At 50.7% G+C, this 26,876-nt stretch overlaps 1 protein-coding gene across 4 annotated transcripts in view; it reads left to right on the top strand.

Moving 5' to 3' along the window:
* Positions 1-23,994, top strand: part of LOC105477202 (coronin 2A) — a 69,310-nt gene extending 45,316 nt beyond the window's left edge. For all 4 annotated transcript variants that reach the window (XM_011733606.3, XM_011733605.3, XM_011733607.3 and 1 more), the window contains exons 3-12: positions 10,312-10,428; positions 13,019-13,168; positions 14,745-14,924; positions 15,664-15,780; positions 16,906-17,010; positions 18,079-18,175; positions 19,259-19,371; positions 19,717-19,807; positions 21,143-21,417; positions 23,061-23,994. In XM_011733606.3, coding sequence (XP_011731908.2) covers positions 10,312-10,428; positions 13,019-13,168; positions 14,745-14,924; positions 15,664-15,780; positions 16,906-17,010; positions 18,079-18,175; positions 19,259-19,371; positions 19,717-19,807; positions 21,143-21,417; positions 23,061-23,192 — 1,377 coding nt within the window. In that variant the 3' untranslated portion in view covers positions 23,193-23,994. The remainder of the gene's footprint in view (positions 1-10,311; positions 10,429-13,018; positions 13,169-14,744; positions 14,925-15,663; positions 15,781-16,905; positions 17,011-18,078; positions 18,176-19,258; positions 19,372-19,716; positions 19,808-21,142; positions 21,418-23,060) is intronic.
* The last annotated feature ends 2,882 nt before the right edge of the window (positions 23,995-26,876 follow it).

Here is a 26,876-nt window from a genome sequence, read left to right as displayed (position 1 = left end):
TCAGTCTTCCTAAATAGCTGGAACTACAGGTGCATGCCATCACACCCAGCTAATTTTTGTATATTTTTTATGTAGAGGTGAGGTTTTGCTATGTTGCCCAGGTTGGTCTTGAACCCCTGAGCTCAAGTGATCCACCTACCCCAACGTCCCAGACTTCAGGAATTACAGGTGTGAGTCACTGTGCCTGGCCTCAATTGTATGTTCCTTCTTTCTTTTTTTAAATTTATATGTATTTGTTTATTTACTTTATTTATTTTTTTGAGACAGAGTCTCGTTCTGTCACCCAGGCTGGAGTGCAATGGCATGATATCGGCTCACTGAAACCTCCGCCTTCTGGGTTCAAGAAATTCTCCTGCCTCAGCCTCCCAAGTAACTGGGACTACAGGCACACACCACCACACCTGGGTAATTTTTTATATTTTTAGTAGAAATGGGTTTTTGCCATGTTGGCAAGGCTGGTCTGGAACTCTTGACCTCAGTTAATCTGCCTGTCTCAGGCTTCCAAAGAGCTGGGATTACAGGCATGAACCACCTTGCCTGGCCTCTTTTTTTTTTTTTTTTTTTTTTTTTCCCAATAGAGACGAGATCTCATGATGTTGTCCAGTCTGGTCTCAAACTCCTGAGCTCAAGTGATCCTTTCACTTCAGCCTCCTAAAGTGCCAGGATTACAGGCGTGAGCCACCACTCCCGCCTCTGTGTTCTTTCTTATTGCCGAATAGTATTCTGTGGTATGGATGCACTACAGTTTACATAACCATTCACTCACTGAAAGCCAGTGGGTTGTTTCGAGTTTGGGGCTATTACAAATTAAGCTGTTACAAACATTTGTGTACTTATTTTCGGGTGAATTTAAGTAAGTCTCTATTTCTCTGGCATAAAGGACCAGGAGTGCAGTTGCTGAGTCATTAGGGAGTTGCATGTTTAGCCATATAAGAAACTGTCAATCTATTTTCACAAATTTTTGGTGTAAGTAAAATATTGCATGGGACCTACTTACACTGAAAAATTAGCTGTTTATCTGCAGTTTGAACTTTACTGGGCATTCTGTATTTTACTTGCTAAATCTGACTTCCCTCCTCCTAGGTGATACCGATGCTACTTGTTTGCCAATTGCATTTTCAATAGCAAGGCTCTAATCTAGCTCATGTTCATAATTATGGAAAAATCTCAAGCACAAAAGTAGATAAAAATAGGCCGGGTGCGGTGGCTCAAGCCTGTAATCCCAGCACTTTGGGAGGCCGAGACGGGCAGATCACGAGGTCAAGAGATCGAGACCATCCTGGCTAACACAGTGAAACCTCGTCTCTACTAAAAAATACAAAAAGCTAGCCGGGCGAGGTGGCGGGCGCCTGTAGTCCCAGCTACTCGGGAGGCTGAGGCAGGAGAATGGCATAAACCCGGGAGGCGGAGCTTGCAGTGAGCTGAGATCCGGCCACTGCACTCCAGCCCGGGCAACAGAGCGAGACTCCGTCTCAAAAAAAAAAAAAAAAAAAGTAGATAAAAATAATATTATGAACTTTCCTCAGCCCAGATTCTAGAAGTATCAAGAGTTTTCCCTCTTGCTTCACTCATCCCTTTTCCCTGAAGTGTTTTAAAGCAAATCCTGGACATTTTGTCATTTCAACCTCTGCCCCCCGCCCCCCGCCCCCCGCCCCATGTCAGTATGCAATTCTAAAACCAGGGACATTTTCTGACATAATCATAATGCCAGGATCACATTAATAATAACTCCTGTGTCACCTGATTCCTAATTCATGTTAAATGGTCCCTGGTTGCCGCATACGTGCCACTTTTTGTTTGCCTCAAAGTCCAGATGGGGTCCACATCTTGTATTTGATTGATGTTTCTTTTTTCTTTTTTTTTTTTTGAGGCGGAGTCTTCACTCTGTCGCCCAGGCTAGAGTGCAGTGGCACCACCTCGGCTCACTGCAAGCTCCGCCTCCCGGGTTTGCACCATTCTCCTGCCTCAGCCTCCCGAGTAGCTGGGACTACAGGCGTCCGCCACCGCGCCCGGCTAATTTTTTTTTGTATTTTAGTAGAGACAGGGTTTCACCGTGTTAGCCAGGATAGTCTCGATCTCCTGACCTCGTGATCCGCCCGCCTCGGCCTCCCAAAGTGCAGGGATTACAGGCGTGAGCCACCGCGCCGGGCCTATTTTTTCTTATTATAAGTAGAGATGGGGTCTCACTATGTTGCCCAGGCTGGTCTCAAACTCTTGGGCTCAAGGGATCCTCCTGCCTCAGCCTCCCAAAGTGCTGGGATTACAAGCATAAGCCACCACACCTGGCCAATCTGTTTCTTGTTAAGTAACCACATCCAGTACTACTGTGCAGGTGCCATCCCAGAGCACTTACCTGCACAGACAGGCCTTAGAGGCTCTTTATTGTGTTGTAACCAGGCTTGGAGTGATTATGCTGATGCCTTATGAACATTAGCCCCATTTATAGGGGATCTTGCCCCATTGCACAGATGAGGTCGCTGAGGCTCAGGAATATGACTTCCCAGAGGACCTGTGCAGTGTGTCCAGGACCCGAATGGGAGCCGAGACCTGGGTGTGGCCTTGGGGCCTTGCTCTCACTTCACTGACCTGCAGCTCCTGAGGTTTGGTGCTGATTTGCATCAGCTTCTACTCGTTACCAGGATTATATTCCGTGCCAGGCACAGAGAGGTATCAGTAGGCAAGTGATGTGAGAACGAGGAAGGGACAAGCTAGCTAATGATTTAATGAAGTACATATATTGCATTGAGATTGGGAGATGTCTGGCCTTGCCACAGAGTCCAGGAAGTCCTTCTCAGAGGGGCTGGGCTGCCCCAGGCAGTTTCAGATGTCCCAGAGGGAGTGACACTGCAGGCAGGGTCCCTCCCTCTTGCCTGTTGTGACCCAGGATGAGCTGGTTAGAGGGAGGCTGGAGGTGAGTTTTGCAACCTGCAGACTTGGCAACCAGGGACTGTACCCAGGGAAACAAAGGCAGCAGGGGAAGGCTGGGGAGAGGCCAGGACTGTGCTCCTGAACCTGGGGCCCAGCCTGCCGCAGAGTCACTCCAGGGAGGGGGTGAAGAAGGTGGACTTTGCTGTGAGGTGTGGAGGGTGGGGAGGAATGAAAGCAACGGCAGGCAGAGTCCCTGGGGGTCAGCCCTGGAACCCTGCTGGGAGTAGACAGGCCAGAGGGGACATGGGCCTCAGGGCGTAATGGACACCGTGGCCTTCAGGTGCCTGGGAGAGGCACTTCACTGCCATGCTTTTCAAGGCCAGCCTTAGCCAGCACAGTGGCTTACACCTGTAATCCTGGCACTTTGGGAGGCCAAGATGGGAAGATCACTTAAGATCAGGAATGTGAGACTAGCCTGGACAATATAGTGAAACCCCATCGCTATTTAAGAAAAAGAAAAAAAAAAACAAAACAAAACAGGCCACACTCAGTGGCTCACACCCGTAATCCCAGCACTTTGGGAGGCCAAGGCAGGAGATCACTTGAGGTCAGGCATTCGAGACTAGCCTGGCCAACACAGCGAAACCCGGTCTTTACCAAAAATAAAAAATCAGGTAGGTGTGGTGGCACATGCCTGTAGTCCCAGCTACCTGGGAGGCTGAGGCAGGAGAATCACTTGAACCTGGGAGGCAGACGTTGCAGTGAACCAAGATCGCACCATTGCACTCCAGCCTGAGCGACAGAGCAAGACTGTCTCAAAAAACAAACAAACAAAAAACTAAGGCCAACCTGACCCTTCTCAAGCTGATGTGTGTCCACATCACTCCGATGCTCAGATGCCTTCCAGGACTCCCCATTGCCTATAGACAAGGTTCTGCCTATTTCATCAAAGCCCTCTACGCCCTGTCCTAGCCAACTGTTTGGAACCAGAGCCTTCCATAGCACATATCTGTTCCATCCACACAAATTCCCCTTCTAGAAAGACAGGGTGTGGGCTAGTCTGATGTTTTGGAAGTCTCTTCCAGTTCTAGGAGTTTGTCCAGCCTGGAAAAGAACATACTCAAGGAGTGGGTCCTTGATGATAACCACGGTGTGAGGACAGCAAGAGCAGACCAGGCCGTAAGAGGAAACATTCCCAGTCCTGGCTCTGCTGTCCTTAGTACATGATTGTCAACCTCTCTGAGCCCCAGCCCTCTGCACTTGTAAATGGGGAATTCTTGTACTACATCCTGGGGTGGTTGGGAGGTAAATCAAATAATATGAGCAAAGCACCTGGCACTGGGCCTGGCACATATATGACTCCCTAGATTATGGTTTCTAAAGAAAAGCTTTTTTTTTTTTCTTTGAGAGAAGATCTCACTCTGTTGCCCAGGCTGGAGTGTAGTGGCATGATCATGGCTCACTGTAGGCTGGATCTCCCAGGCTCAAGTGATCCTCCTGCCTCAGCGTCCCGAGTAGTTGGGACCACAGGTGTACATCCCTACGCTGGACTAATTTTTGTAATTTTTGTAGAGATAGGGCCTGTTGCCCAGGCTGCTCCTGAACTCCTGGCCTCAAGCAATCTGCCTTGGACTCCCAAAGTGCTGAAATTACAGATGTGAGCCACTGTGCCCAGTCAAAAAGCACTTAAAAACCTATTTCTTATAGACACGGGAACATGTCTCATCCAGCTGCGTGTGTTCACCAGTAGGAAAACAATCAAGCCACCAGTTCATTCACGGAGGGCATGCCTGCAGACACTGCTATGTAGGAAAGGATGGGAGTCCCCCAGCAGAACAGTTTGCCCCCCCAGGGAGTATATCCCCTGGCCCCTGAAACATACCGGACAACAATGAAACTGAGTGATGGTAATGAACTGTGACAAGCTTCTCCTGGCTAATGTACTGAGCAAGTACGCTTAGCAAGTACCGGGCCCTGTCTTCAGTGCTTTACTGTGAATGAGGTGCTACTACTGTTGTCATTTTGTAGACAAGGAAACTGAGGCATAGAGAACTGAGGTCACTTGCCCAAGGCTGCCCCGTGGTAAGGGATGTGGCAGGGATTCCACCCCTGGAAGCCAGCGTCTGCCTGCCCGCTTCACCTCTGCTATGCTGTGTGTCCTCCCTCTGCCCATCCTGCCACCCCTGTCTCCCAGTCTCCACCCTGAGCTGTTGGGATGCTCATTTGAGGTCGTGACTATGATGCTGTTGTAGAAACAGCTGCTCCCTTGAGTGCTGAGGGTTGTGACAGTGGCCTCACAACCTCTGCCTTTCTGGCAATGGAGGTCTGCCCTAGAGCATCCCCAATCCGGTCCCCCCACCTGCCTGGCTCTTCCTGGGTCCTTCTGTCCTGTCTTCCCCCTCTGCCCCAGGGCAGCCCCTTGGAGACTTGGAGATGGTGCCTCTCCAGGCAGAGCAGGCCAAGCCAGGGTTCTGTGGGGTCTGCGAGGGGAGCAGGTGTGTCTCCCCTGATTTACAGCTTGTACACCCCATCCATCAGAAGCCTGTTTCTGGCTGAGTGCTGGTCTAATGGGCAGAAGGTGGAAATGGCCTCCTGATGATAAATGCCCCTGACAGGCTTTTAGCAGCTCAGTCAATACCCCACCAGGCTGGCTAATGTCCGCTCCTGCCTGTGGTCCTCAATGTAAAACGCTTTTAGAAGCAGAGCAATCTGCCAGCCCAGGGCAGGGCAGGAGAGGTGGGGCAGAGAGGAGGGGTGAGGTGGTATGATCCAGCACCTTCCCTCATCTGCTGAGAAGGAAGAGAAGGCTGAGAAGGAAGAGAAGCTGTCTAGGGCTAGGCCCTCTGAGCCACGCCTAACCCTAAGGCACCTTCCCAGAGTCTGTGGGAGGCAGGAGGTGTGGGTCTGAATGAGGCTCCTGGGCAGCTTGCCTCCCGTCAGCCCGAGGGCAGCCTGAGAGTCAGCTCTTCTGGCTTTTCTTGAGAAACCTCACTGCAGAAATTGGGGCATGGCCCTGGGCCAGAGTCTAGAGATAAAGGCTCTGAGAGCAATCAGTGCGCCACAGTCAAAGACACAGTACTGCTCTTGGCCTTTGACCCAGGAAATGATCCAAGAGAAAGGAAAGGCTGTGTGCAGGAAGGAGACCAGGGCACGGACTCACAGAGCACTGGTGCTCCCCCAGAGCACAGGAAGTACAGCACCAGGCTCACACTTCCCAGCTCTGCCCCTCACCTTTGCAGTGACCCTGGGCAAGTCCCTGCTGCATGCTGGGTTTCCCCAAGTCTGAGGTCCAAGAGAGGGTGCTGGGATCCATTCGCGATGCCTGCCACAGGTGCAGGATAAGACAGTGCAGCTGTGGGCGCCATTCCTGGTCTCTAGAGACCTTCAGGAACTACAGTTTTATAACAGAAGTTTTTGGCTAATCCTGGATGGACCAATTTTTTCAGAAAATCTGTATTTTTGTTTGTAAACACTTTTTTAAATTGCAAAATTTACATAGCTAAAAAAAAAAGACAACGATATTAAAGCCAGCCATTTATTCCACCGTCTAGATATAACCATGATTAACATTTTGGCTCATTCCTTTTAGTTTTTTTTCTCAGTTTTGACATACAAATATACATACGTATACATATAATAATAGCTTCTGTTGCTGAGCATTTATAGTAACACCTGACTGTTGGGCTCTTCATGCATAGTATCTCAACTCTCAACAATCCTGCAAGGAAGAGATTATTATTCATTCACATTTTACAGATGAGGAAAAAGAGGCTTGCAAATTTTGAGCAGGTGCACAACACAGTCAGGTTTTAATTTTCGAAAACTCACCTTGAGGACAGTGTACAGGATGTCCTGGAGGCTAAGCAAGAGGTCACTGGCAGCTGGGCGCAGTGGCTCAAGCCTGTAATCCCAGCACTTTGGGAGGCCAAGGCAGGCAGATCACCTGAGGTCAGGAATTCAAGACCAGCCTGGCCAACATGGCGAAACCCCGTCTCTACTAAAAAATACAAAAATTAGCCGGGCGTGGTGGCGCGCACCTGTAATCCCGGCTACTCAGGAGGCTGAGGCAGGGAGAATTGCTTGAACCTGAGAGGTGGAGGTTGCAGTGAGCTGAGATCGCACCACTACACCCCAGCCTGAGCAACAAGATGAGACTCCATGTCAAAAAAAGAAAAAAAAAAATGGTTAATGACTTAAGCGTTGGTCCCATGGAGACCTGGGCCAGGGCCTGTAGGTGCAGTGTCCTTCCAAGACCCTAGCTCCAGGTACCGCCTGCCACGACAGGGCAGGAAGCATGTACCTCTCTCCTCTGTCCTGCTGTGGAGGAGGCAGAGACCGCTTGAAAGAAAGAAAATTTTCACCTGCCTCCATGTACATCACAAACGAAGGACACAAGTCCACATTCTTTCCCTTTTTTCCATTCTCTTTCTCCCTCTGAATGTGTAGGTGTGTGTACAATTTTTTGTTTTCAGAACCATTTGAGGGTAAGTTACATCCATCTTAGCCTTTTATCCCTAAATACTTCTGTGTTTCCTAAAAATACAAATATTCTCTTACATTACCCTAGTACATTATCAACTTCTATAAGTTTAATGTTGTGATAATACTTTAATCTACCGTTCTTATTCAGATTTGTTAAATAATGTCCTTTGTAGCAGTGTCCCCTCCAGTAGGGGATCCAGTCTAGGGGGAAGATTCTGATCACTTTTTCCTAAGGGGAGAGAGCTGGATTAGCCAGAGTATTTCCAGAGGGAGGCACAGGACCACCTCCTCTGTTTGCAGAGCTGCTAAAATGTGTGTACAGGCCAGGCATGGTGGCCCATACCTGTAATCCCACACTTTAGGAGGGCAAGGTGGGAAGATTGTTTGAGCCCAGGAGTTTGAGACCGGCCTGGGCAACATAGCAAGACCCCATCTCTACAAATAATTTTAAAAATTAGCTGAGCTCTGTGGCATGCCTGTAGTTCTAGCTTGGAACTTGGGAGGGTGAGGTGGGAAGATTGTTTTACCCTGAGTTCGAGGCTACAGTGAATCATGATTGCACCACTGCACTCAGCCTGGGCAACAGAGCGAGACCCTGTCTCTTTAAAAAAAAAAAAAAAAAGTACAGTGTTTTCTACACAGATGGGGAGGTGATGGAGGAAGAGAAGGTTGGGTGTTCCCTGAGTCCACCCTGTTCTTGAAAGTCCCGCTTGAAAAAGTCCTGAGACTATTGATTCTGCAAAGTCAAGGACTGTGTTGTGTGTTCACCTTGCAATCAGCCCCTCCAAGAGTACCTGTCTCCTGGGCACCTCGGGAATATTTGTGGGATGGATGGATGTTGGCCAGTTTTCTTCTCAGCTGTCTCTTTCACTTAGATATAAAAATGGTTGGGGGAGCATTCTGGTGGGTGGCTTAAGAACCTGGGACTAGATGGTGGATGTGGGCTGCATTGGCAAGCCGAGGGCCTGGGTTCTGGTCCCTCTTCTGCCAGGGCCATGCAATGTGATATGCAAAATGAGTGGATTGGTCGCTGCCAGTCCAAGGTTCTGTGACTGAACTGGTGTGGTTTCTCTATGACCTCAAGAAATCCAAGTCTGTTGGTGGAGTTGGAAATAGCTTCAGGGCTGTATGGCATGGGCTGGGGGACCTGTATGTCCCTCCCAGCATCTATATAGGATTCTCATTAGGAAAGGGGAAAATGAGGGAAAAGACCCTTCTATGTAATTGAGATAGAATTCACATACCAGAAAATTCGCCATTTTTGTTTTTTTGTATTTTGTTTAAGACAGGGTCCCCTTCTGCTGCCCAGGCTGGAGTGCAGGGGCACAATCACAGCTCACTGCAGCCTCGACCTCCCAGGCTCAAGCAATCCTCCCACCTCAGCCCTCCAAGTAGCTGGGACTACAGGCGTGCAACACCATGCCTGGCTCTTTATTTATGTATTTATTTTTGAGATGGAGTCTCACTCTGTTGCCCAGGTTGGAGTGTAGTGGCACGATCTCAGCACACCGCAACCTCTGCCTCCCAGGTTCAAGTGATTCTTCTGCCTCAGCCTCCCCATCCACCCACCTCGGCCTCCCAAAGTGCTGGGATTACAACCATGAAACACCACGCCAGGCCTAACTTTTTTATTTTTTGTAGAGACGGGATTATGCCGTGTTGCCATGTTGGAAAATTAACCATTTTTAAGTGTATAGTTCAGTGGATCTTAGTATATTCACAAGGCTATGAATATACTGTGAATAAACTGTCACATTTCAAAATCATTTCATCACTCCAAAAAGACACCCCTCACCCATTAGCAGTCACTCCCTATTGCCCCTTCTCCCAAGCCCGAGGCAACCGGAATCTGCCTTCTGTCTCCATGAATGTATTGTTCTGCATTTTTCATATGTGTTACTTAGGGTTCCGGATACCAGGTACCAGGGGGATGCATTAATGTGCTCAGGCAATGAAACCACATCTGGAACATCATCTAAGTGGAATCACACAACGTGTGGCCTTTTGTGCCTGGCCTCTTCTTCTAGTGTTTTCCAGGTTCATCCATGCTGTAGCAAGGACCAGGACTTCGTTCCTCTTTTTGGGGACAGTGGTATTCCGCTGCGTGAATGTACTGCATTTTGTATGTCCATCCTTCACTTGATGGGCATTTGGGTTGTTTCCACTTTTTGATATTATGAAGAATACTGTTGTGAACATTGGTGAACCAGTTTCTTTTCTTTTCTTTTTTTTTTTTTTTTTTTTTGAGACATAGTTTCACTCTTGTCACCCAGGCTGGAGTGCAATGGTGCAATCACAGCTCACTGCAACCTCCGCCTCCCAGGTTCAAGTGATTCTTCTGCCTCAGCCTCCTGAGTAGCTGGGATTACAGGTGCACGCCACCACGCCCCGCTACTTTTTGTGTTTTTAGTAGAGACGGGGTTTCACCATGTTGGCCAGGCTGGTCTTGAACTCCTGACCACAGGTGATCCACCCACCTTGGCCTCCCAAAGTGCTGGGATTAGGTGAGCCAGTTTCTTGTAGACTTATCTTTTCATTTTCCGTGGGGATAGACCTAGGAGTGAAATTGCTGGGTCATGTGGGAATTCCTTTTAACCTTTTGAGGAACTGCCAGACTATTTTCCAAAAGAGCTGCACCATTTTACATGCCCGCCAGCAGTGTATGAGGGGAAATGCCCTTTTATTGAACATCTGCCATGTGCTAGCTACTCCCTCCCATGATCCTCACACCAGCCTGTGAAATACCTGTGATTGCTCCCTTTTACTGAGGAGGACACCAGAGCTCAGAGAAGTGAAGTAACTCCCCCGGATCACACAGGGAATAAGAAGTAAGGCCTAGATTCACACCCAGCTCTGTCCCTTACATGTTCCTGTTGACTGGTTGCTGACTGACTACATGACTGTCCAGATGCTAATGTGGAATCCACCTCCTCCCCAACCCTTCTGGGCACTGTCTTGCAGACAGGGAAGTTGGACCCCCACTACCCAAAGGTCTGCGGGCACAGAGGGAACGTTCTGGACGTCAAGTGGAACCCTTTTGATGATTTTGAGATCGCCTCCTGTTCTGAAGACGCCACAGTGAGTGTCAGCCCCTCCTGAAGAGTGGGATTGGGGTGGGTGGGGTGGAACGGTACCTGTTCTTGGCTCTGGTGCCCCTGACTCCATCGCGGAGTTGAGGTCACTGTGTGGGGGTGTTAAGTTAGGTAGAGGAGGAGACATTCTAGGTGCTGTAGGACTATGGGCCTTAGTTCCCCGCCTATAAAATGGGCATAATAGCTCCACCCAGCTAATAAAGCCCAGTGAAAATGTGTATTCCGATGGGAAAGCCCATCCTTTTGGGGGGCTATAAAAGGCTACAAGGGGCATTTTTATGGTGATCAGAAAAGATGTTCCACTTAATCCCACAGTGAAGAAGCGAGCTGTAAAAGGCTGTGAGGGCCTTGGATGAATGTGGACACTAAAACCATTCCAGCAGCTTCAGTCTCACTCACTTTTTTGAGCCTGTGTTCTGTACCAGGGTTATCATTCCTACCCCAACAATGTGCAGTGTTACTTATTTATAGTTCATTTCGTACCCACTTTTAAAATATGATGGATATGGCTTAAGACAAGAACCACAGATGTGCCAGGTTCAGTGGCTCACACCTGTAATCCCAGCACTTTGGGAGGCTGAGGTGGGAGAATCACTTGAGGCCAGGAGTTGGAGACTAGCCTAGGCAACATAGTGAGACCCTGTCTCTACTAAAAAATTAAAAATCACAGATATGATCAGATGATTAAAATAAAGATAAAAGTCATTATCACCATTTATTGTGAGCCACCGTATTCCTCACTGTCACCATACTCATCGTCTCACAGTCTCCCCAGCAACCCCACAAGGTAGGACATTTTTCTAATGGAGAAGCTGAGGATCAGAGAGGTACAGCAACTTGCCTAATGTTTCACAGCCTGTGGGAGGCAGAGCCAGACTTCAGACTGAGGCCTGATTCCAGAGCCCATTCTCTTTCCAGTGTGCCATGACACATCTTTAAAGAGCAGCAGCCACAGATGGAGAAAGTGAGGAAATACTAGAAATGATGGCTAAGGAGGGTTGCAGCAGCCAAGCTCCTAGCTTAGCTAAGAGCTCCCTGGCAGCCAAGGCAAAATGGGCAATAGAATGTATTGCAAAACCTTCAGTTAGATCAAAAGAAGCAGACCAGTTCATCAGGAAAGGAAAGCAGAAAATTCAAAGAGGATTTGTGTCGGTTTCCATATAGCAGATGCTGAGGAACATAAAGGACAGGGTCTGCCGAGGTGATTTTACCAAAGGGACAGTCAGGTCCTGTGAGAATTGGCCCTGTCCCTAGGGAGTACAGGGCCTCTGGCAGGATGTCAGATATCTGAAACTGTCCCCACTTTTGTAATACCTGCCTTTTCAGAACTGCTTTGAAGGCTCCCATCAAGATCTTTCTTAAATCTCTTGCTAGCCTCATTGCCTGCCACTATCCCTTCCCTGATGCCCCGGGGCAGGACATAACTGTTGGGGGACTGAAGAAGGAAGGGGCTTTTCTCCCCGAAGCTATGCCCACAGTGAATTTATGGAGTGAATTCATTCGTGTTCCTCCCTGCGTTCAGGGCCTGGAGGGCACGGTCGCTCCTCTAGCACTGGGGAGTCTTCTCTGCTTCAGTGTTGCGGGTGGTACCTGCATCTTCCAAACACACCTGTTCACAGTGTGTCTTCCTCCTGGGGTTCTATGTGGTGAGAGCCCTCACCACACCGAAGTATCTGGAACCTGGCACTACTCTCGTGGGGTTGGCTTCCTGGTTTTAAATCCAAGATGACCAGGAAATAAATATTTGCTGAATTGAAAGCAAAGTTGTCTACCTGAAAAACCTGTATAACTCTAAGGGAAACAGTGCATAAAATCAACTAGGGGCCAGAGAACCTTGCAGGACCAATAAGGAAGGTCAAGTCAGCAGCATCCCAGGCTCGCCTTGTACTCCATTTGTATACCTCTGTGACAGGGAGCTTACTCTCCGCCATGGCAGCCCCCTCCATCTTCAGACAACATGACTCTGGAAGGAAGTCCCAGTGCCTCTCCTCAGGCCCTCACCATGAAATACAGGCCTCTGACCCCATCCAGTCCAGCCTCTTGACCTTCAGAGTTTCCTCTTGCAGGCCATCCAGGGTGCACCTGCAAAGCAAGAAGTTTGTCCCTGCCCTGCTCCAGAGACCTCGCTGGCTCCCTAGTGCCCTGAGGATGCAGCCTAAACCCTTCATCCTGGCATTTGAGGCTCTACCCTGGGCCTTTGGGACAAGAAGCATGTAGAATACTGTACTGTGGGGGATATCCTAGCTTAGGAGGCCTGAAACCCAGCCACCTGCCCACTACCTCAGGCCAGCAGAATGACAACGATCTCTCAAGGGCAGATTTGGAGGCCTAGACTCATCCCTGGTCAGCACTGACCCCTGCTCGGGCTGGAGGAGCTTGGGGAAGCCCCTGTCCCTCTGAGGACCCTCAGCTGCCCCTCCACTGCCCCTCAGTGCCCATAGCCACTGAGTGGGAGGTGGCCATGGAGAGAGCTCCCTTGGTCCTTCTGCTGGTCACTGCCAGATCTGTGGCTTAGGCTGGTGACGGTGCCAAGGTGCCCTGGCTGATACTCCCTTGGGCCACGTCTCCCCTGCCAGATTAAGATCTGGAGCATCCCCAAGCAGCTGCTGACCAGGAACCTCACGGCCTGCAGGAAGGAGCTCGTGGGCCACGCACGCAGAGTGGGCCTGGTGGAGTGGCACCCCACGGCCGCCGACATCCTCTTCAGTGCCGGCTATGACTACAAGGTGAGTCTGGGTGTTCTTCTTCTGGGGCAGCCCCTACAAATTCCCACGAACTGGAATACCACAGAAATTTATTCTGTCACAATTCTGGAGACCAGAGATCGAAAACCAAGGTTTTGGGAGAGCCAGCTCCCTCCAGATGCCCTAGGGAAGAATCCTTCTGTGCCTCTCCCAGCTTCTGGTGGCTCCAGGCATCCTCGGCTGATAGCTGCGTCACTCCAGGCTCTGCTTCTGTCTTCACACGGCCTTCTCTCTGTGTGTCCGTCTTCCTTATAGGAAGAGGAGAGCACCTGTCATTGGATCTAGGGCCCACCTAATCCATTATGACCTCATCTTAACTAATTTCAGCTGCGAAGACCCCATTTCCAAATAAGGTCACATTCTGAGGTTCTAGGTGGACATGAGTTTTCGGGGGACCCTGTTCAACTCATTACAGTTTGCCTGGAGGTGATGGGATGGCACTGCCCTCCCCTCACCCTGCTCCACTGACAACCAAGCATGCAGGTGGTAGGCTCTGTAGATTGGGACCCACAGTACAGGAGACCTCGATTCTCTTCCGACTCAGTCTCTGACCTGCAGTATAGCCTGGGAAAGTGCCTTGACTTCTCTAGGCCTCAGTTTCCCAATCTGTACACAAATGGAATTGGTGGCACCATAGCTATGACCTTTCAGTTCTTTCCTTTTGACACTACAGGGATTTACAGAGGCACCTCGGGACCCTCTGTGATGGATAAAAGGAAGGTGGGGGCCGAACATGGTGGCTCACACCTGTAATCCCAACAGTTTGAGAGGCTGAGGTGGGAGGATCACTTGAGCCCAAAAGTTTGAGACCAGCCAACATAGTGAGACCCTGTTTCTACAAAAAAATAGAAAAAATTAGCCAGGTGTGGTAGCATGTGCCAGTAGTCCCAGCTACTCAGGAGGCTGAGGTGGGAGGATCACTTGAGCCCAGGAGGTTGATGCTACAGTGAGCCATGATCATGCCACTGCACTGCAGCTTGGGCAACCCTGTCTCAAAAATAAATAACTAAAGTGGTTGTGGGGAGCACTGAGGGAACCTGGGCCCTTACTCTTCCGATCCGAAGCGCTTTCCCATCTGTTTGTACAGGGTGTCTGCAGAGCTGCTGCACGTGTTTGTGCTGGTTGTTCTATACACAACTTCAGGGGGCACTAATCACATCCTAGGCTATAGGAATGGATTGCCCTGGAGCTCTGCATGCACAGCCTGTGCAGCTAAACATACAGCCCTGTTGGTGTGTGGGAGGTGCAAACTGTTGCTAATAACTAAAACTGCCTGGATTAGCTGGTTCCCTGGGGTCCTCCCAGCGTGGATATTTTGTTGCTCAGAGGCAGGTGGCGTTTTCCTTTCACCACTAGACAGCCTGGCCCTGGGATTCCCCCTCCTGCCACAAGCAGCTTCAGCCTGCACATCATCCTCCCACCAAGGCTTCTTGGCCAGGCTGCCAGCTGCGCCACCCTCCCGGGGATGCTGTATTTCACTGCCTCCTGGCCAGCATGTGACTGTGGGGGCCAGGGGCGGGGTGGCCCCTGTGCTCAGAGTTGGCTCTCTGCCATGCAGGTGATGATCTGGAACCTGGATACAAAGGAGTCTGTCATCACAAGCCCCATGAGGACAATTAGCTGTCACCAAGATGTGATCCTCTCCATGTCCTTCAACACCAACGGCAGCCTGCTGGCCACCACCTGCAAAGACCGCAAGATTCGGGTTATCGACCCCCGAGCAGGCACCGTCCTCCAGGTCAGTGCTGGGCCAGGGGCTGGCTCAGGCTCAGAGGAGCAAGGGACAGAGTGGGGACAGGGGGAGGCTTCAGAGAACAGGACAGTGATGCTGTCAGCGTCTGGGCCACGCCTTCACAGGCAGCATCCCCGTCTGTCCTCTCGGGATTGCCGGAAGGTGGGATATGCCCTTTCCATTTTGTAGGTGTGAAAACTGAGGCCCTTGAGAGATGAAATGACTCACCCCCATGGAGAGCTGGAATCTGAACCTTGTCTGACTCCGAAGCTTGTTGGCGTGCCTCAGCCCTGGCCAGGGGTCAGGAGAGCCGAGCACACCACTGTTTAGCCACTGTGCAGCCTTGGGCAAGCACTTCCTGCTCTGGACCTCTGTTTTCTCATTTGCAACAATGGGCTGTTAGTCCTTCCTCTCCGAGGATTAGATAAGACAGGCCAGGTGGCAGTGCCCACCCTTGTAGGGGTGCCTGATACTTTTTCAGCAAGAACAGGGAGCTGGGCAGAAGTTTGCTTCTGTTCTTGCTCAGAAAAATAACTCTTAACAAAGATAGCCGGGAGAGACTCCATGTGGATGACAGGGATCCAGGTGGTGCCCCTGGAAGAATCTCCAGGCAGAGCTGGGGTGAGAAAGGGAGGCCTTCCAGGTAGAGCGGCGGCTTAAGCAAAGCAGGGAGGCCAGAAACCCTAGCTGCCCCCTGGCATCCCCTCCAGTGTTTCTCCAATACCAACTGCACATGTCCCTCCAGGAGGCCAACTACAAAGGGCACCGGGCCAGCAAGGTGCTGTTTCTGGGGAAACTGAAGAAGCTGATGTCCACGGGCACATCCCGATGGAACAACCGGCAGGTGGCCCTGTGGGACCAGGTGAGGGCTGCACCCCATCCCTCACCATCACCCCTCAGCTGAGAGCCAGCGTCATTCATTCATGCATGCATTCATTCAGACACCCATTTATGTCTCACACATTCAGTGTAGACTGCCAGGTGCCAGGGATCCGGGGATGAATAGCAGGGAGATGCCGACAGCTCCGGGCGAACCCAGACCCTGTGCATCTTGCCACTCTAGGGAGATGGGTCAGGATCCAAGGGATGCCCTGGGCTAGAGGAGGGGAGGTAGCTAAGTCTGGGACCACGACTAGGAGGAAGGGAGAAGGAGAGGGCCATCTGGGCAGAGGGGGCACCTGGAGCAAATGTGGTACTAACGGGTATGGGGAGATTTCATCAAGACAGCTGAGGGTGGAGCGGGGCGAGGTGAGGGCCAAGCTGGCGGTAGTGTTTTGAGGGAGCATTTGACAGGAGTTTCAAAGACTTGACAAATCACACTTTCTCTCTGAGTCTCCTTCATCTATTAAAATAAATTTTAAAAAACAGGTAAGGGAAGATTGGAATGAGATCGGGTGTGTCAAAAGTCATTTGTTATGGCCAGGCATGGTGGTACATGCATGTAATCCCTGCACTTCGGAAGGCCTTGGTGGGAGGATCGCTTGAGGCCAGGAATTCGAGACCAGCCTGAGCTACACAGCAAGACCCCCATCTCTGCAGAAAATCAGCTGGGTGCAGTAGTGCACGTCTATAATCCCAGCTACTTGGGAGGCTGAGGCGAGAGGATCGCTTGAGCCAAAGAGTTTGAGGCTGCAGTGAGCTGTGATCGCACCACTGCACTCCAGCCTGGGTGACAGAGTTAGATCTTGTCTCAAAAAAAAAAAAAAAAAAAAAAAAAAGTGATTTGTTAAGGGCAGAAAGCTCACAAAATAGGTGGCAGCAGCATTTTAGTGCCTTTAAGATGTCATCTCCACCAGAGTAGCCCACACATTGGAACCCAAGAACCAGGGACGTCTTCCCCCAGCACACACATAGAAAAAAATCACACTTTTTCTCTGACACACACACTCTCGCCCAGAGCACCATGGCAGGAATTCTTATCTCCGGGAGCACCACTGAGGGCCCCCAGGAGTGACCCAGGCCTTCCCTGCCTCCCCTTCCCCTGCAGGATGACCTCTCTGTGCCTCTGTTGGAGGAGGACCTGGACGGCTCCTCGGGCGTGCTGTTTCCCTTCTATGACGCAGACACCAGCATGCTCTACGTGGTGGGGAAGGTCGGCTTGGCACGGGAGGGAGGTGACTGCCTGGACCCCTGAGACAGGGTCAGACAGCAACCTGGGGCTGTTGGGAGCATGGGGCAGGGATGGGCAGGCCACTCGTGCCCTGTGAGAAGGAACCCCTCCCACCCTCCTGGCTCCCTAAGAACACCTGGAGCCAGGGCTCTGGCTGGACACCTTGAGCTTGTCCCTTCCCAACTGCAGGCCCAGATATGGGGGGACCATTGGTGTTTCTCAGCAGGGGCACCTGCTGAACTGGGGGCAGAACAGGTCTCCACTGGGTAGGACTATCCCATATCTGGCAGCCCTGGCCCCTGCCCACCAATGCCAAGAACAGCATCTCTCCCCCTCCATCCAAGTCATTATGACAACCAGAAATGTCCCCCATGGTAAGACCTTCTGGATGACCTCTGAGGCCACCCCAGTTCTGACCTTTGCTGCTGCTCTCAGATAGGAGCGGGATTTGGACTTGTCTTCCCAGAGCTTCTGTCTTAGAGGAACAAGGGTGGGCTTTGGGTCATGGTGGGGGAGGATTGAATTTTAAAGTAAGGGCCTGGGCCCAGCACAGTGGCTCATGCCTATAATTCCAGCACTCTGGGAGGCCAAGGTGAGAGAATCAGTTGAGCCCAGGAGTTCAAGACCAGCCTGGGCATAGTGAGACCAGCATAGTGAGACCCCATCTCTACGAAAATGAAAAACTAAAAAATTAACCAGGCACGGTGGCACACACCTGTGGTCCCAGCTACTCGGAAGGCTGAGGCGGGAAGATGGCTTGAGCCCAGGAGGTTGCAGTGAGCTGTGATTGCACTACTGCTCTCCAACCTGGGCAATAAAGTGAGACCCTGTTTAAAAAAAATAAGACAAAATATAAAATAAGATAAAGATCCCCCCCCATCACCCTCCTGCCTTAGTGACAGGGCCCCCGGTTTCCTGGTGTTCCCTCGAATGAGATGGGTTTGCCGATCATCAAAAAAAAAAGCCAGGTTTTTGCTGCATGGCTGGGTTGCTGATGAGCTGATGAGATCCAGCTCTGAATCTCACCCTCCCCTTCCTCCTCCTCCTCAGGGAGATGGCAACATTCGCTACTACGAGGTGAGCGCCGACAAGCCTCACCTGAGCTACCTGACTGAGTACCGCTCCTATAACCCACAGAAGGGGATCGGTGAGTGAGGGCCACTGAAGTTCATGCCTGTAATCCCAGCACTTCGGGAGACCGAGGAAGGAGAATCGGGCTCAGGGCTTCAGTGCTGGCTCTGGGGAGACAGGGATGAGTCAGACAGAAGGAGGGACAGCATAGCAACACTCTGACTTATGGGGGCTGTACTTGAGGCGGGCAGCAGCACAAAGGAGGAAGTCAAGGAAGGCTTCTCAGAGGAGGCAACATTGGAGGAACTGAAAGAGGATGCAGAGCCCAGCAGGCGAGAGAGGGATATGTTCCAGGTCAAGGTTAAGCAGTTGCAACAAGAGCAGAGATGGAAAGGGCTGACCTAAAAGAGCCTCCAGGAAGCAGTCCTCAGCTCCTTTCTAAGTGTGTCTGAGGATAAAAACCCAGCTATATTTCTGTAATCTACAGGAAACCCACTTTAAACATAAAGACATGGCTAGATGAAAAGTAAAGGACTGGAGAAAGATGCACCATGCTAACCCTACTCAAAAGGAATCTGGAGTAGTTTGATTGAGAGCATTTGGGTCACAGGAGCTGTGGGGATGGAGATGGAGACCCTTAAGCAGAGCAAACTGCCTATAAAAGTTCAGCTAATCCAGCACTTTGGGAGGCCGAGGCTGGAGGATCTCTTGAGCCTAGGAATTCGAGGCTAGCCTGGGCAACAAAGTGAGACTCCTGTCTCTACAGATAAGTAAAAAAATTGAGGTGCATGCCTGTGGTCCCAGCTACTTGGGAGGCTAAGGCAGGAGGATCGCTTGAGCCCAGGAGTGTGAGGCTGCAGTGAGCTATGATCGTGCCACTGGACTCCAGCCTGGGCAACAGAGTGAAAGAAAAGAAAAAGAGTCTCAGAAAGAAAAAATAGTTTAGCTAAAATAATTTAAATATTTGAAGGTGAAGAGTCTGATTAATTCAACTCCGTTTCCCAACATAGGGCCCAGTCCAGTGTAGGTATTTGTCCCTGAGCTCTTTTCTGGGAGGAGGCTGGCCTCTGTTCAGGTCCAGGTGTGCAGCCTGGCTTTGGCCCTTTCACTGTGGCCCCAGGCTAGCCAGAACCTCTTGGCCCTCCCTGACTGCCTGCAGGTGTCATGCCAAAGAGAGGACTTGACGTGTCCTCCTGCGAGATCTTCCGCTTCTACAAGCTGATCACAACCAAAAGCCTCATCGAGCCCATCTCCATGATTGTGCCCCGGCGGGTAAAGGCAGTGGGGACCGCGTGGGAGGGAGGTGGGGAACCTGTCCTGGAGAAGACAGATCCAGGGCTGTCAGGTACCAGAGCATGGAGCCCACATTCATGGGGCAGCCACAGAGCGGCCTTTCTCACAGCAGGGTGACATCAGTGGGTGTCAGGAATCCTGGGTCTTGGCCCACCTCTGTTCTTGAGCTGCTGCGTGACCTCGGGCAAGTCCCTTTGTTCTCTGGGCCTCCGTTTCCTCAATTCAGCAGGGGTTGGGGAGAGCCTGGACTCCCAGCTCTAAGGGCCCTTCCCATCTGAGCAGCCTACCCTATCACCCTCCTCACTGTCTGGATTTCTCCTACAGTCGGAATCCTACCAAGAGGACATATACCCTCCAACAGCAGGGGCCCAGCCCTCCCTGACGGCCCAGGAGTGGCTCAGCGGGATGAATCAAGGTGAGGAAGACAGAGGAGAGGCCCAGACAAATGTGGCAGGAACGTGGAGTGCCCAGTGGCCCCAAGCAACTGAGAGGGGTTGGGCCTGGATTTTTGTTCTCTCATAACCTCAGAGGTCATGCCCTTGACCTTCAGTCCCCAGTGGGTAGCATGGTCACATACAGGTCCAGAAAGTCAGGGGGCTTGACCTGAGGGCTCAGGAAACTCCAGCTCAAGGGACTTTGCTCCATGGAAAGCTTCTTTACACTCTGAGGCTATGCGGGGTGCCTGGACCACCTTAGCCAGACTCCCCATCCCCGTTCCCCACCCCTAGCTCTGCAATTCTTTTTTTTTTTTTTTTTTTTTTTGGAGACAGAGTCTCGCTTTGTTGCCCAGGTTGGAGTGCAGTGGTACAATCTCAGCTCACTGCAACCTCCACGCCCACCCCCGCATTCAAGTGATTCTCATGCCTCAGCCTCCTGAGTAGCTGGGACTACAGGCACGTGCCACCATGCCCAGCTAATTTTTTGTATTTTTAGTAGAGATGGGGTTTCGCCATGTTGGTCAGGCTGGTCTCAAACTCTTGACCTCAAGTGCTCCACCTGCCTCGGAAAGTGTTGGGATTACAGGCGTGAGCCACCGTGCCTGGCCTTTTTCGATTCTTCTTGACCCAAGAAGTCCTCCAGGCAGCAACCCCCACCCAGGTCCCTCTGCCTGCCCTGCCTGTCCTGAGCCACTCTCCTGCTCCTGCCAACATGAAGGCCAGCCCAGCGGAAGCAGCCACCCCAGCCGCTCCCTCTCCCTTCCACCCCCCAAACTTCCTTCACCCCCACCCCAGTGGCTGAGTGGGCCTCCTGGTGTACTGGAAGAGCCTCTGCCTTGGGGGACAGGGAACCAGTGCCAAGTCGTAGTTCTGGATAACCTTAAGTAGGTTTTGCTCCCTGGGCCTCAGTTTCCTCATCTGTAGCCGTGATGCCAGCCTCCCCTGCTTCTTGGAGGTGGTGAGAGAACTAATGGACTTGGTAGATGGCGGGGTGCAGTGTGGGTGGGACTGTCCTTACAAAGGAAGGGCAAGGTCTCACGTGAGCTTGAAGTGCTTGGGGGGCTGCTCCAGTGCACGCACCGTGCTGTTCCTACAAAACAAGCTTCACTTCGAGGGTGGCACATGTGGGTATTTGTATCTGGTAACCCTGCTCTGTGGCTTTGTGCCTGTCCACATGTAGCTGTATTTCCCACACCTGTTGCATGGGTCAGCATGGCTCTGAGTATCTCTGCATGCTGCCTGTGTCATTGGTGCCCTATATGCCCATCTGCCCATGGGCACCCAGTCCTCACACAGCTCTGCTTCCCTTCCAGACCCAATCCTGGTGTCACTTAGGCCTGGCTCTGAGCTGCTGAGACCCCACCCACTGCCTGCAGAGAGGCCTGTCTTCCATTCCATGGCCCCAGCCTCACCCCGGCTCTTGAACCAGGCAGAAAAGCTGGCTGCAGAAGATGGCTGGAGGTCTTCCTCCCTGTTAGAGGAGAAGACGCCAAGATGGGCAGCAGAGCACAGGCTGGAGGAGAAGAAATCCTGGCTGACAAATGGCTTTGATGTTTTCGAATGCCCCCCACCAAAGACAGAAAACGAGGTGTGAAGGAGAACGGGGTGGGCCTTTCACATGGGGCAGCTGGGGTGGAGGGCAGCAGATCCAGGCTGAGAAGAAGGGAGAAAATGAGGCATGAGAATAACCATCTGTGTGGCCTGGCCTGGTTGCTTGACTCATTTTGTTAATTCATTCAACAAACAGGCAGTGAGCTCCATCTTATGCCAAAATAATGGGCATAGATAAAGATGGTGGGAGGCCGGGCATGGGGGCTTACGCCTGTAATCACAGCACTTTGGGAGGCCAAGGTGGGCAGATCACGAGGTCAGGAGTTCGAGACCAGCCTGGCCAACATAGTGAAACCCTATCTCTACTAAAAATACAACAATTAGTCGGGCATGGTGGCACGCACCTGTAGTCCCAGCTACTCGGGAGGCTGAGGAAGGAGAATGGCTTGAAACCAGGAGGTAGAGGTTGCAGTGAGCCAAGATCATGCCACTGCACTCCAGCCTGGGCAACAGAGCAAGACTCCATCTTGAAAAAAAAAAAGATGGTGGGGACCAGGTGCAGTGGCTCACACCTGTAACCCCAGCACTTTGGGAGGCCAAGGTGGGCGGATCTCTTGAGGCCAGAAGTTTGAGACCAGCCTGGCCAACATGGTGAAACCCTGTCTCTACTAAAAATACAAAAATTAGCTGGGTGTGGTGGTGCGTGCCTATAATCCCAGCTACTCTGGAGGCTGAGGCAGGAGAATCACTTGAACCCAGGAGGCAGAGGCTACAGTGAGCCAGGATCACACCACTGCACTCTAGCCTGGGCAACAGAGTGAGACTCTGTCTCAAAAAAGAAAGAAAGAAAGATGGTGGGAAACCATCTGTAAAATGAAGAGGGTTTGACCTGATGGATATCAAAGTTTTTCCAGTTCTGATATTATAGGATTTTCTGTGCTTTCAAAGTCCACATTTGTTAAGTGCCTACTGTGTGGCAGATCCTGGGGTAGGCACTTTTATATAGCATGTGATTGAATTCTCTCAACAGCCCTGGAAGTCAGTCTGAAGTGGCTAAGAACACAGAGGCCGGCATCTCACAGATGGATTCTGATCCTGGCTCTGCTGAGTACTAATTTAGGGTCTCAGACCCAGAGACTGAATGTCTCTAAGCTGCCGTTTCCACAGTGGTACAGTGGGGACACTGGCACTGCCACCCTTATAGGGGTGTCAAAACGTTCCAGTGGGATAACGAAGGCCCTTAGGGCATCACTCAACATCTAACACCCATTCTGCACAGCGGCAACAATTATGATAATGATGAGGGCAGTTTTCTGACCCCATTTCCCGGAGAAAGTAATGGAAGCTCAGAGTGGGTAAATAACTTGCCCAAGGTCACACAGTTCAGTGGTGGCATAAACACCAATCCCCAGACTTCAGAGCCAGGCATGCTTTCCTCTATTCCATGGAGGATCTCTGGAGGCAAAATACATCTGAAACATGCCAGTCTTCTTGAATTTCATTTACTGGGTGAAGAAAACAAGGTGTTTGTAAAAGATCTATGCAGTGACAGCCTCATCAGCCCTCTGCCGTGTTAATGTAACCACCTCCACCTTTCTGAGTCAAAGACGGATAGCAGTTTAGCTTTCAGCTGGTGTTCTGACACCCTGGTGATCCTGCCTTCCAATCTTTCTTCCCCAGTTACTGCAGATGTTCTACCGACAACAGGAGGAGATCCGAAGGCTCCGGGAGCTGTTGACCCAGCGAGAGGTCCAGGCCAAACAGTTGGAACTGGAGATCAAAAACTTGCGGATGGGCTCAGAGCAGCTCTGAGCAGAGACTTCTGCCCTCCTCACCCTCAGGGACACCACTCGGCTCCGTGGGGAGGTTTAGAACCAAACCACAGGTCCCCCTAAGAACAACCACTATTTCTATATTTTTTACCAGAAAACAAAACTCTCCATCGCTGAAAGAGATTCCAGTGGGACATGGTGCCGTTTTTCTATTTGCCTTCTTGCAGCAACAGTTTGTGAATTGACTTTGTTTTCAGACGATGCCTTCTGTTGAATTCTGTTATTAAGGGTCCATGATGAGCTGTAACTTCTCAAGAGGAAGAAACACAGTAGAAAACTAGAGCTGGAAGGACCTCGGTTGACCTGTCTGTGATTTTCAAACTGTGGTCCAGAGAATAGGGGAAGACTGGGCCAGATGCAGTGGCTCATGCCTGTAATGCCAGCACTTTGGGAGGCTGAGGTAGGCGGATTGCTTGAGGTCAGGAGTTTGAAACCAGCCTGGCCAATATGGTGAAACCCTGTCTCTACTAAAAATACAAGAATTAGGCTAGGCGTGGTGGCTCACGCCTGTAATCCCAGCACTTTGGGAGGCCAAGGTGGGCGGATCTTCTGAGGTCAGGAGTTCAAGACCAGCCTGGCCAACATGGTGAAACCCCATCTCATACAAAAATTAGCTGGGCGTGGTGGTGCATGCCTGTAAACCCAGCTACTTGAGAGGCTGAGGCAGGAGAACCACTTGAGCCTGGGAGGCGGAGGTTGCAGTGAACCAAGATCATGCCACTTCACTCCAACCTGGGCAACAGAGTGAGACTCCGTCTCAAAAAAAAAAAAAAAGAATAAAACTTAGCCAGCCGTGATGACAGGTGTCTGTAATCCCAGCTACTCAGGAGGCTGAGATAGGAGAATTGCTTGAACCTGGGAGGCAGAGGTTGCAGTGAGCCAAGATTGTGGACTGCACTACAGCCTAGGTGATAGAGCAAGACTCCATCTCAAAAAAAAAAAAAAAAAAAGAGAGAGAGAGAATAGGGGGAGACTAAGCAGGAAGGCTGTGTCTCCCTTCCCCACACTGTGTTCCAACCAGATAGCTCCCTTTTATTTTATATGTTGGGCTAATATGAAAAACAATTCTGCTAGTAAAAAAAAAAATTTTTAGAAGTTTGAAAACTAGTGATTTCACCCAAGTTCCTCATTTTACAGGTGGGGAAACTAAGGCCCAGAGAGAAGCAGGTGATATTTGTTTCATGGCAGGGCTGGGCTGAGATCCTGCTTTTCCGGGTCTGTCTTTTTGTTGTTTTGGGTCTGATGCAGTTCTCAGCCCACAGAGTAGAAATCTGTTGCTTCTGGCCTCAACTGTGCCCCAGCTTACTCAGTGACCTCTTGCAAGTCCTGCCCTCTCTGGTCTCAGTTTCTTCATCTGAACAAGGAGTACCCTGGAACAAGCTGCTGTCTGCAGGATCTGCCACCTGAAACCTTGACCTAAGGGAAAACTACCTATGGGGTGATCTGGGTTTGCTGCAGAAACTAACAGACACTGGCAAGGGGCCAGGGGCATTCAACCCAATTCTACAACACAGGCAGGAGGTCCAAACCAACCTTTCCAACCAGAAACCAGCCTGATGTGGGTAGATGCTGTCCCTTATGGAGGGATGCAGACTTCAGAGCTGTGCCCATGACTGCTGACTGCCACCACCAAGGCCCTCAGGTACACAGCCTGCCTCCTGCAGGATGATGTGGGCAGATTTCAGCCCTAGTTAACAGAAGAGTGCCCCAGGAGGTAGGGGGCCCCCATCCCTGGAGGCACGCCAGTAGAGCCTCTGGCCACCTAACCAGGAGGACTTCTGAAATGACTCTACGAGGTAAAGAAGTAAGACCAGATGGTCCCAAAGTTCCCTTCTAGCCTGAAAGCTTTTATTTGTCCCTCCTTAGTGAATCTGTGTTCCGAGCCCTACTCTAAAGTTCAGTGGTCAATACAATAGTCCACCAAGAGACTGGGAATGATTAGAAGTGAAATTGGTCCATCCTTACCAAGGAGGGGCAGATGATCTCCATTGCACAGGGCGATTAGATTCTGGAGCTGAGATGGGGACTGCAGGAGGCCATCCAGCCTGGTAGGTTTCAACCCAAGCTGTGTACATTAGAATCCCCTTGGGAGCGTGCAGGAAATACAGATGCCCAGGCCACATTCCAGACCAACTGAAGCTGAATCTCCAGAGTAGGGCCTGTATGTTCATATACGCTCCACAGGTGATCTGCAATACAGTGAGGATGGAAGACTGCATGTGTACCTATTTCAAGATGAAGAGGACAGCAAGCTCCAGATAGGAGCTGGGACTCAACCCAGATCTCTTAAGTCCTGGCTGGTGGCTCCTTAAAAGTCTAGAAGTGTTGTCCCAAGCCCTCCCTCAACATCTCTGGGAACCGCAGCTGCAGCACAATGGGGGTTCAGCGCCCCTGTTTGCCCCTTCCTTAGCCATGGTTTATTCTGCTTGTCTGTCTGCACAGGCCAGATGCTCATGTTCCTTGTCTTATTCTCCATTTACTCAGTCACTGGGGCTCACTCCCGTCTGATGCGCCAGCCAAGATTGCCTTAGTGTGCTCCAGAACAGAAGGCCAAATCCCAGGCATTGCCAGGGCAGCAGAGCTCTACAGGATAGGCTTACCTCTCCCACCTGTGTGGCTAGCACTTCACAGTTTACAAACTCCTCCCACCTCCACTCACTGACACATGCTATTCTAACACAGGTTAGGCAGGTATTCCAAGCCCCATGTTCAGAATCAAAGACCTAGCCTCAGAGAAGTGAAGAAACATCATGCCAAGGTCGCTGACTGCCAAGCGGTAGAGGTGGGGTTGCATCCAGAGAGCTTCCTGGTATGCCTCTGCACAGCGCCATTCCTTGGCCAGCTCTCTCCACCCCAAAGGACCCAGACTGCACACTTAAAAACAGGACACAGGTGTCTTTGAACAAACTTTTTTTTTAATTTTTACATCTAGAATAAATTATTTAAATTATTTCACAGCAAGGGAGAGGGATAGGTAATTTTTATCAGATATTTTTTTAAACCATCTGTTTTTTAAATTACGTTTTTGTTTATGTTCTTGAGCTGAGGTAGTGGAACTCGCCCAGCGCATTCAGGGCCCAGCCAGTTGGCAGAGCATGCCCTCATCTCCTTATTCCATACCCCGGGCGTCCCCTTTCTGTTGACTCAGGAACTTTCTGAGAATGAGGACAGCACTAGGAGATGAGCTTTGGCGGGTATCCATCTTACTGCTACCGTAATTGTGCTTTCTGGAACAAAACTTGAGATTGTATCAGAGAAGGAAACAGGAAGTCAGAAATCAAATCTATGCTTTTAATTGAAACCGTGCCTGAAACAGTTTGAATGATTGTTTTAATGTTGTTTCTGAAATTCCTTGTACCTTTGTGAAAAATAATAATAATAAATAAAAGTGAAAATAAATAGATGTGGAATGTGCGATGGAAATAATGTCACAAAATAATAAACATCTGGCCAGACATTTTACTACAAGGAGCTTTCCTTGTCTTGATTTGTTCCACAAATACCAATTAACTATCTACTGTTGGAGTCAGACACCAAGCTGGAAAACAGGCAGGACAGACAGTCTTTGCTCTCTCCAGTTTTCAGTTATGGTTGGGGGGGAATGGGGAGGGCCAGGATAGGGGAAACGTAGGCTGTTCTGGAAGGAGAAGCAGGGAAGGTTTCC

Source organism: Macaca nemestrina, chromosome 14 (assembly GCF_043159975.1).
Source record: "Macaca nemestrina isolate mMacNem1 chromosome 14, mMacNem.hap1, whole genome shotgun sequence".
Classification (NCBI taxonomy): Eukaryota; Metazoa; Chordata; class Mammalia; order Primates; family Cercopithecidae; genus Macaca; species Macaca nemestrina.
This window is presented reverse-complemented; position numbering and strand designations above follow the sequence as displayed.